Below are 11,229 nucleotides of genomic sequence, written 5' to 3'. Positions count from 1 at the left end.
TGTTTTCTGCCGACTGTTTCATCTACAACCCCTGGCAAAAATTATGGAATCACCAGCCTCTGAGGATGTTCATTCAGTTGTTTAATTTTGTAGAAAAAAAGCAGATCACAGACATGACACAAAACTAAAGTCATTTCAAATGGCAACTTTCTGGCTTTAAGAAACACTATAAGAAATCAAGAAAAAAAAGATTGTGGCAGTCAGTAACGGTTACTTTTTTAGACCAAGCAGAGGAAAAAAATATGGAATCACTCAATTCTGAGGAAAAAATTATGGAATCACCTTGTAAATTTTCATCCCCAAAACTAACACCTGCATCATATCAGATCTGCTCGTTAGTCTGCATCCAAAAAGGAGTGAACACACCTTGGAGAGCTGTTGCACCAAGTGGACTGACATGAATCATGGCTCCAACACAAGAGATGTCAATTGAAACAAAGGAGAGGATTATCAAACTCTTAAAAGAGAGTAAATCATCATGCAATGTTACAAAAGATGTTGGTTATTCACAGTCAGCTGTGTCTAAACTCTGGACCAAATACAAACATGGGAAGGTTGTTAAAGGCAAACATACTGGTAGACCAAGGAAGACATCAAAGCGTCAAGACAGAAAACTTAAAACAATATGTCTCAAAAATCGAAAAATGCACAACAAAACAAATGAACGAATGGGAGGAAACTGGAGTCAACGTCTGTGACCGAACTGTAAGAAACCGCCTAAAGGAAATGGGATTTACATACAGAAAAGTTAAACAAAAGCCATCATTAACACCTAAACAGAAAAAAAACAAGGTTACAATGGGCTAAGGAAAAGCATTCGTGGACTATGGATGACTGGATGAAAGTCATATTCAGTGATGAATCTCGAATCTGCATTGGGCAAGGTGATGATGCTGGACCTTTTGTTTGGTGCCGTTCCAATGAGATTTATAATGATGACTGCCTGAAGAGAACATGTACATTTCCACAGTCATTGATGATATGGGGCTGCATGTAAGGTAAAGGCACTGGGGAGATGGCTGTCATTACATCATCAATAAATGCACAAGTTTACGTTGATATTTTGGACAATTGAAAGGATGTTTGGGGATGTTTCAAGATGATAATGCATCTTGCCATAGAGCAAAAACTGCGAAAACATTCCTTGTAAAAAGACACATAGGGTCAATGTCATGGCATAGGGTCAGTGTCAACGAGCAGATCTGATTTGATGCAGGTGTTAGTTTGGGGGATGGAAATTTACAGGGTGATTCCATAATTTATTCCTCAGAATTGAGTGATTCCATATTTTTTCCTCTGCTTGGTCTAAAAAAGTAACCGTTACTGACTGTCACAATCTTTTTTTCTTGATTTCTTATAGTGTTTCTTAAAGCCAGAAAGTTGCCATTTGAAATGACTTTAGTTTTGTGTCATGTCTGTGATCTGCTTTTTTTTCCACAAAATTAAACAACTGAATGAACATCCTCTGAGGCCGGTGATTCCATAATTTTTGCCAGGGGTTGTAGTTGAGTTCGTGTGCGGCTGCCTGAACAAGACCAGCCATGTCCCACTGTGCCAGAATTGCTATTTATGCTAATAAAGGAATGAGGTGCTCCAGTGCTTCACCTCAGAGAGACTTGGTGGATGCTCCTGTGGACTTTGACACATTGCACAGATCCAAAATCTGTGCAACGTGTCAAATCGGGGTGAATGTGAGGCATTATTGTAAAGCGCATTGAACGTGTGATGCAAATAGAAAAGCACTATATAAATGCAGTCCATTTACCATTTTATTCAAAACACCGCTCTTAAAGGCAGTTACAGATGACAATCTAATTGGTTCCACTCAAATGCGCTTTAGATTGTGCGCTGTACATTATACAGATAGCACCCAATATGTGCTATATTCAGCATCTTCCCCCTTTTTTTCTGTTGTAAAATTTGTAAAATCTTATTTTGCTGTCAGGAACATACTGGATGATTCAAATTCAAGCAGGAGCCCTGTAAATAATGTGTTTTGAGGCAGTCCAGCTTGACTGTGTGGACGTTTGCTTGCGTAGCAGAGCACCGTGTGCAGCTCCTCGATTCCCAGCGAATCTTAAATGGATGCCATTCTTGGCACAGCTGAGAGTGATCCGTGTGGGTGGAGGGCAGCCCCTGCACTCGGAGGTAAAGCGTGCCAATCTGCGTCTGGAATGCTCTGAATCCAAACAATCCCACGCGGGGCTGAGGCCACGTCGCACCTCATGCCCCTAAAAATTATATTTACATTTTGCCCCAAATTAACAGGCGATGTTTACACGCTCCGTTTAGAAGGTGCTTATTATCTATCTATGCAATGAGCAGGTTTTCAGCAGCGCTGTGATGATTATAAAGGTAATTTGGGAATAAATCGCACGCAGTCGTCCTGTGAAGTGACTTATACAGACTTTGGGAACTGTTGTTGTTTCTTATGTATTTATTCACAATAAAAATGACTTTGTACACGAGTACTGAATCTTCTTTCTTATGGTTTTTGTAGTGTGACAGAGCTACAAGTTGCCTTTCAACACCAGTTGGACTAAACAGTCGAATTCAACACATGCTCTGTGATGTGATCAGTAAAGCACTAAAGTTCATTAAAGCACTTAAGATCTGAGACATAAAGTCAAAAGTCGTGAACGACGGGGTGGGGTGGGGCAGGGTTATGGTTTCTTTTAATCATTGCTTGATTTGCGTTCAGTACTTTCAAATGAATTTGATGTAGTTTTGCAGAGCAGGTATCTTAGTGGGATGAAGAGCTGGACAATCAATATGTAGACCTGGGTTTGATTCCCAGTTACGCTACCTGTCTGTGTACCTGGAGAATTCATCTGCGTTGTCCCAGTTCCTCCAGCTGTAAATGGGGACTGGACTGGCGTCTCATCCAGATTTGAGGCGGAGACGCTCAACTGCTTCATGCTGCAGAATTCGAGGATAAACACCAATACAGGACTGACTACTACTATGTTTTCAAAATGTTCAATGTCATTTTAGGCTTTGCAGTGTGATCTGACCAAAAACTTTCTCATCAAACGTAAAATTTACTCAGTTCTAATTTTTCCCCCTTGTTCTCCCATCAAAAACTGTGTTTACATGGAAAGCAATATTCCGATGCAAACCCGATACTCTGAGGACACTCCTGTGTAAATGGTATTTTCCGATGACCCTAAGCCAAATGAGGTCACTGTCAGACTACTAAAGTGCATTTTTGCACTTGAAAGAAAATCCACATTTCTCAGCCTCTATAGACGTAATTACTTTTTCCTATTTTTAATACTTTCATATTTTTAAGTAGCACAGAGAGAGGGAGAAATGACAACGTTAATCCCAAGGACGCTGGAAAAACATTCTATTTTAGGATGAGCTGCGCTCACACATACTGAAGTGTAATTGCATTTTTGATTAGGAACTCTAGTTTGAAGGCCAGGTGAAACGGCTTATTAAATTTGCTATCTAAAACACCTCAGCAGACAATTGCGCCTCGCTGGCTGCTCAGTGCAAATTACTATGAATAAATAGCTGCAATTCGTGTGCTAGATTTAGCTTTGATAATGGATTTGATGATTTATTTCTGAGGTTTTAGTCGATTGTGTTTAACAACTTGGATATAACAGTGTTACTGTTTGAAACTCAAGTCCTTCACCAAGACTACTGCACAAAGATGTATATATGTGTGTTTGTGTATTTGTACAAATTGTAATACATTTCCCCATTTCATGCACTTGTAGTCACTTTTTTTAGTGACAGCAGTTCATGAGGTGCACATTAAAAATGGAACATTCAAAAGAACGTTTATTGCACACTTCAGTTATTACAATTGTCAGGAATTGTACAAGATCTAAAACTAAACACTGGAGGGAAAACAGAATTATTCTCGAAGATATAGTTTTAAAAAAAAATCAGTTAAACTTCACAGTACTACAATTACAATGTTTATTCATTTTTGGCTTCTAACGTAACATCAAATGCTATTCTATTGTCAGATGACCTGCATGCAGCTTCATTTAGTTTGTGAATGAAATACATGTATGTATATACAGTTATAATGAAAAAATAGTGTCATCCTGAAGAATTTTGATTGTAGAATTAAGAAATGTATGCTGTAGAATGTATTTGGTCCCCCCCCTTTATATTTTAAAGGTGTCCAGCGTGACATTTTGCACATTAATATAGCAGCCGACCAATATTTTTTTTAATGTAATTATTTAGTGGCTTAATGGCATCCTGCACAGAGAATGAAGCAACGCTCTCTCTGTGCTCTGAGCTTTTCTTTTCCCTGTTTATATTTCCAGTCTAATCACACAAGTATGTTTAGTACATGTGATTTCTGCATGTGCATGCAAGTCCTGTGTGTAATTTTTGCACTTCCCTCCACTTTGAAAGAAACTAGTACTCAACGCACAGTTGGTGAATTTGTTGTTTTTTTTTTGTTTTTGTTTTTAAGATTGTGGACAGCAGGTTGTTCCAGAAATCCATCCAAGAGGCTTAAAATGCTTGTAACCAAGACTGTGGTCAGACTAGAATCCACAAACATCTGCCATTTCCCAGTTACAGTGGCTAGACCAATAAAACTCCAAATGCTGATCATTCTGGTCAATGTCCAGGAGGGATGTTGGGGGAGGAGTGGCCGAGGAGGGAGGGAAGCAGTGTTTTGATTTTGAAAACTGTGGTAGTTGGACATCTTGTGGCAGAAAAAAAAAATAATTTAGGACACCTTTAACCTAGTGACTGATGATTATATTCGGGCAGCACATTAACACATTCTGCATTTAAAAAAAAGAAAAAAAAAAAAAGAAAAAAAAATTAACATATCAAATAATTGCCCATGAATGGTGAACATGCCAATATCAAAAATATACTGGTTATTTACAGTAAAGTCGTGGTGACAGACCTCCCAGAGCTGAAAATTGTACTGTACGTTATGTGTCTTGTATTGCAGTAACATACCAAACACCTGGCAAAGTAATTGACGTAAACCACCCTGTACGGAAACGCCGCATTGTCAGCCTGCAAGAGGAGCTTTCTTCAAGCTCTTGTGCAGTTTGTGTCTGTGTGTTCAAGTGTGCATGTATATCATTAATGCACTACAAATACTGTGCATGTATATCATTAATGCACTACAAATACTGTGCATGCATGAGAGCTTTTTTTTTTTTTTTTTTTGCAAGAACGTTTAAGAAGAAAACGTCAAGAAGACGCCGTCACTGATGGTGCCATAAACAAAACAAACTGTCAGGATTATTTATTTTTCCTGCTACTCAGGCAGAAAAGTTGAAAATGTCTTGATGTGAGAACAAAGACAGATCTCTGACGTCTGCTGTTGCCGCCTCCTCACACCTCAATTATGTTGATAGATGGCACAGAAGGATGAAACTGCAAAAGAAGAGATAAAAAATGTTTAAACTTCACAAAAAACCAAAGATCTTGGAAAATTGGAAAAATCCCTACTTTAACATTGAACAAATTTAAAAAAATTCCTAACTCTGTCAAAAAAGATCAAAGTTTGTTTCGGATCTGTTCTAGATTACAGATTTTGTGGCCATTTAACATTGAAAACCCCCCTTTTAATGTATATTATACATTATATCATAAACAAACGTGCCCCAATCACACTCATATTTGAAAGTGAGGTGCAGACTGGCACTCACTATACCCTTACAAATTTTGATCCGGATCTGATCTGGATTGTGGATTTTGTGGGCATTTGAATTTAGTATTGAAAAGCCCATTCGATGTACATTTTCTATTATATCTCAGTCAAAAGTGCCTCAGTCACTCTCATTTGTGACAATGAGGTGCACTTGGCACTCTCAGTAAATAGAATAAGTTTGATCTGTATCTGATCCGTATTGCGGATTTAGCAGATATTTGATATTAACATTGAAAACCCCTTTTGATCTTTATTTTGTATCACATTTTAGCTCATGAAAAGCCACTTCTAACAGGACTTTGACCTTAAATTTTTTCCAAGGTAAAAATTTGTGGAATTGGTGTCGGCAGAGGTTTTGTAAAAGTTATGAAGATAAAATGTTAAACGTCCAGCTAAACTTATTAACTGCAGAAGTTGTTTTATGACATAAAATGTTTATGAAGGTTCGCATTTGTTTATTGATAAGTTACATATTTAGCGTTTTTATCCACTATTTATACAATAGTTTAATGTAACACAACTTAAAAGCTGACATTTCAGCTTTTCCTATAATAAAATTTACCTTTACTGTTTCCCATCCTCACAAATCCTTTAACTCTGATTTGTCGTCATCCTTCCCTCTGCCACCGGGGGGTTTATCGTCATTAAGTTTTGCCCTGACTCAAAACTATAATTGGACCTTGTATTGTCTGATCATAATTGCTCTGGTGTAAAATTTTGGCCGACATAGACGGATCAGCCGACATAATCCTACAACGATGACCTCGCAGCCAGAGTGGTATGTTGGTGAGTCGGACTGAAGAGGCCCTAGGGGTATCGATTTGGTCGCAGCCTCATTACACAGCCTTCACTGCCAGTGTCTGTCCACTGGCGCTTAAAACCATTTCTTTATTTCAGAACACATGGCAGCCACAGCTGTATTTTGAGCAACGTGCACACTCGTTGAAAGCCCTTTAGAAAACACAAGGGAGCTGCTATTTCTGTGATGCACTCAGCAGAATGCAAGCTACTGTATCACTTCTGTGTGGAATCGAGCCTTGCAGATGTATTTTTGTCTGAACTAAAAAAAAAAAAAACAAACCCACAAACTTGTCATAGAGGCTACAAAGGTCTCCTTTAAGAATACATCCAATAAGAACACCATCAGTATGAGGATGAATTCAAGTGTAAAACTGCATAATGCAGCTTTCTGTACAGCGGTACACAAAAAAAATCTGCTGTTTGGAATGGCTAGCGCTGTATATTGTCTGAAAATTGCTCAGCATGTGTGGAGGTAGACGTCTGTTCACAACATTTTAAGTAAGCCTTTATTGCCAGTTAGCAGAATTACTGAAAATACTACACACACACACACATATATATACTTATTGTATTTTTTTTATTTTGTAGTTATTTTAAAAATAAGATCAGATTTTTACCAGCACTAAGTTTTGTATTTCACAGTGAAACTAAACGTAAGCCATTAGGGCATTGCAGTTGTAATTGTGGCCACCAGGGGGTGGCCACAGAGTGCCTGAAACCTTATGTATGGGATATCTTGAGAAAGTGTTCTTGTATCAAGGTTTAACATGGTACACATAGTCACCTCGCTAAGACACTGGACAGGTTTGATCTTGGGTATGTTTCAGTTCTAACTGTGGCCACCAGGGGGCCAGGTCTCTGAAACCTTCTGCACAGGGTAACTGAAGATGGTGATAAAGCTTACTTGTTCCTTGTTAAGAGACCCTGCACAGATTTGAGATGGAGGCTTGACCTCGAGTCATCATTAAGTTAAATCCCTAAATAACTTAAACAGACACACCTTAATTACAAAAAAAAAAAAAAAAAGTCACGTGTGTGTGGTTTGGATGACGTCATGTATGCACCCGATTGAGTGCTGCTTAGCTTAGTTTTGTGGTTAAGGACAGGAAGGAAGAAAAAAAGTGCAGGAGGTTGGTAAGTATTTTTGGGCCATGTTGGCATCTTTTTACATGCAAAATAAAAATGGCCAGACAGGTCAGGTACCTAATATTATAAGGTAATGCTTGAAAAGCTGTTCAAAGGGCTTGAACCATCCTGTGGTTTATATTCAACTGGCTAAACAATGTTACGCGTTTTATTTAGTTTGGATAAATCTCCTGTCCGTGACATTTTGCACATTAATATAGCAGCCAAACAATATTTTTTTTAATGTACCCGTAATTATTTAGTGGCTTAATGGCATCCTGCACAGAGAAAGAAGCAACGCTCCCTCTGTGCTCTGAGCTTTTCTTTTCCCTGTTTATATTTCCAGTCTAATCACACAAGTATGTTTAGTACATGTGATTTCTGCATGTGCATGCAAGTCCTTCTGTGTCGTTAGGTGTCGCTGTTTGCGTCCGTGTTGCCTCACTTTGCTCCTCAGCAGCCCCCCACTGTGATGCTCTGGCGTGCTCCTCTCCGATGACGGCTTGGCTTTCTCCTTATTGTTACTGGAGTCATTGTCCTTGATGATGTCATACTGCCGGCAGAATAAGGCGATAACGGCTACCGGGAGGAGAAACACACACACATTTAGACATGCAGTCAGTGGTAAGGCGGCAGCTGTCACTCAGATGCGTCACCTCCTAAAAGGCCGTGTGGATAATGTCATTCTGCTCCCAGGGGACTGTGATGGATGGTCTTTTATCAGAATGCTTAGGCAGGAAAAATTCTCCGTGGGGTTTTTGTTCACATTTTCCTCACGCATTTGTGCTTCCACGTCAGTTACCTTCAAACATACAGAATTAATTCACTGACTTCACCGACGCTGTCGCCACAGGTATGATAATAAAGACGATAAACAAATGTTAATGTCTGAAAAAGCTGTTCATAACTGTGCTTTTTGTTAATGGAGCTGGATTTTATATTCGTTTCAACAGAAATATATCAGGGTAGCAGTCGTTTTTCATTATTTGTCATTTTGTTAATTATTTATTGGACTGTGTATTACAAAAAAATAGCAAATTCCTGTATGTAATCCAACAAATGCACCAAAGCTGCAGCTACGCCCAAATGTAAAGTCCACAAAGGGAACTGAGACACCCCAAAACACAGCTGCACCCCAAATGATGTGGGTAGCACTGACCGGCACCCCGTGAATGCAGATGGTCACTGCAGTGGCTACAAGGTGGGCATCCAGCTGTTTTCTTATTGTAGGAAGGGCCTGTAGGCAGCGACGCATGCCAAGGATCACTGGTGAATGTTCAGAAGCATAGCACCACCCTCACCCATAATGAGGTAATTCACCAAATGGACCCGCCAGTTGATGAGCAATAGGTCATAGTTTACTTTGCATTTGGCCAAGACCCTTTGACCCAGCATGACATTTGTCATGATGACGTATAGGGATCAACCACGTGGCTAAGATCTTGAAATAAACTGCTCTCAAATAAATAATCCAAGGGCCTGTATTTTAAGTCTGACAGTTTTTTTTAATGCTGCATTTACACATAACAGCAAGTCATGAATGCCACAAAGTACACATTCTTGGCCTCTGATCACGAATGTGATGATTCGGGGCAGAGGCGTCAGGTGTCCTCAGGAACTGCTGCAACCTGTTATCACGTGTTACGATTAATGGCACATGTTGCTGGAGAATTATCAGGAACCATTACGCACGGTCAAAAATAATGTTCCATGTTGTTGTGCGCTATTGCCCGTAACAAGGCATCAATATACATTCTGTCACGTTGTGAATGAGGCACATTGTCTCTACACACACCCACACCCATATTCATCCTACTGTCATTTGCTGAACAATTCAGATCATTCCAGTTTGCTCCTCAAAATCCACAGCAGAAGAACTTTGTGACTGCATGCTTAGTTGGGCTCTGTGCCATGGAGTGACGCAGAGAGGAGGAGGAGACGGAGAGAGCCAGATGTGTAGTTTCACGCGGCTCTCATCTCGCTTGTTTTCTCAAACATCAGGCACAGCAGCAGGTGGAACATCTGCAGGAGCTCGCTGATGAGCATTGGAATGAGACTTTTATCCCACTTGGTGTCACTGTCCTTCTTCAGCATACTGCAACAATGAAACTGAATGCGGTGCAGCAAGGTTTAATTGTGCACACATCAGAGAAGAACGCTGTCACGCTCTATTAAGGATCACCACTAATCAAGACAGATCAACACGCTCAGTTGCGACCTCCATGACATCAGGCGAAATGAGGGTGGTGCATGACATTCGTGGAAGATTTTTTGACAGCCAAAAACGTTCCACGAAAATCACGAATATCACACACCGACACCTATTCAGGTGCGTTAAGTCACATTAAGAATGTCAGGAATGTGCCAAGAATGATGCAAATATGACATTCATAGCGCATCTTGCCTATGTGTAAACGCAGCATTAGATACTTGCCCAAACTGACTCTCATAGTTGGAAAACGCTGTAGATCTGACAAATGAGCAACTTTGACACAACTTGAAGGTCATGTACTTTAATGATGGCAAAGAAGGAAGTTGTTTTTGTCTTCCCAGTCAGTTTTTTATTTATTTATATTGATGGTCTTTTAGTGGCCCTCGTTATGTTCAGGGGTGACACAGTGGATCAAGTACAGATCCACGTTAGGATTTTGCACAGATTTTTATGGAGGTTCTCCTTCTTGACATAACCAGTTTTACCCGAAGAAAAACTCGCTTCTAGTTGAAGTTCTCCGTCAGCGTTGGTGAGTGTGGCAGTGCTATTCACCGCCAGAACAGTAGGGGGTGCAACGTTTTTCATGAAGACTGGCCTACTATTCCATGACATCTATGGTAGTGAAAGTTGTTGATTGTATCAGAAAAATGAGATTTTGTAAATGATGTAGCTAGCAGACCAAGCTAGCTCATGCAGTCTCCGGTGTCTTTGTGTAGTTAGTTTTTGGGATGTGCATGTCCAGCTACAGAGAGGTTTCCAAATGACACAGAGGGTTCTGCTGCGTGGCTACAGAGTTGCAGATTCCGAATAGCAAGAATTGGACTTAAGAGGTCTCCCATCAAGGTACTAATTAGGACCAATTCTGCTTAGCTTCTGAGATCTGATGGGATCAGACATGCACAGAACAAATTGGCTGCAATTTTTTGGCTGTATGAAAGATTAAAATTTACTGTCATTCAGGACTTTTGTTTTACATTTCAGATTTAAAAGCCCGTTTTTGACAGGGAATTTAAATACCAATATTTAATGTGATGTGTGTGTTTTTTGTTTTTTTTCTTCTGAGTGATTTCACCTGCAAACTTACCTGCCCACATGATCAAAACTACCACAATGATGATCATCTCGCCAGTTTGCAGATGCCGGAATTTATCCAGACCTTGCACAGTGGGGTCATCTGAGACAGAGCAGAGACAGGACAGTTGCAGTCACTGTGGATTTTGTATCATTAAACACGTTTTTATTACATACTAAAAACTGAACATTTCCCATTTAGAACTGGGGTTTTCAGAAAAAAAGAAGCTGAGGGCCTCCAGCTGCAGGAGAAGGAACAAGGGGATGCCCATGGTTGACAAGTCTGTGGCAGGTAGATGGTAACGTACAAGAGGTAGGGATGGAACAGGTCTCAGCCTGGTTGTTTGCCATCTAGGACTCAAGACTGTTC

At 39.9% G+C, this 11,229-nt stretch overlaps 1 protein-coding gene across 1 annotated transcript in view; it reads right to left on the bottom strand.

Annotated features, from left to right (window-relative positions):
* Nucleotides 1-5,218: 5,218 nt before the first annotated feature.
* fndc4a (fibronectin type III domain containing 4a) overlaps nt 5,219-11,229 on the bottom strand; it is a 38,127-nt gene continuing 32,116 nt past the window's right edge. Inside the window, exons 4-6 of the mRNA XM_034162811.1 lie at nt 10,873-10,962; nt 8,022-8,155; nt 5,219-5,373 (exon numbers count right to left, since the gene is read on the bottom strand). Coding sequence (XP_034018702.1) covers nt 5,332-5,373; nt 8,022-8,155; nt 10,873-10,962 — 266 coding nt within the window. The 3' untranslated portion in view covers nt 5,219-5,331. The remainder of the gene's footprint in view (nt 5,374-8,021; nt 8,156-10,872; nt 10,963-11,229) is intronic.

The sequence above is a fragment of the Thalassophryne amazonica genome, chromosome 21 (assembly GCF_902500255.1).
Source record: "Thalassophryne amazonica chromosome 21, fThaAma1.1, whole genome shotgun sequence".
In the NCBI taxonomy this organism is placed as follows: domain Eukaryota; kingdom Metazoa; phylum Chordata; class Actinopteri; order Batrachoidiformes; family Batrachoididae; genus Thalassophryne; species Thalassophryne amazonica.
Note: the sequence above shows the minus strand (reverse complement) of the source record. Positions and strands in the feature narration are given on the sequence as shown.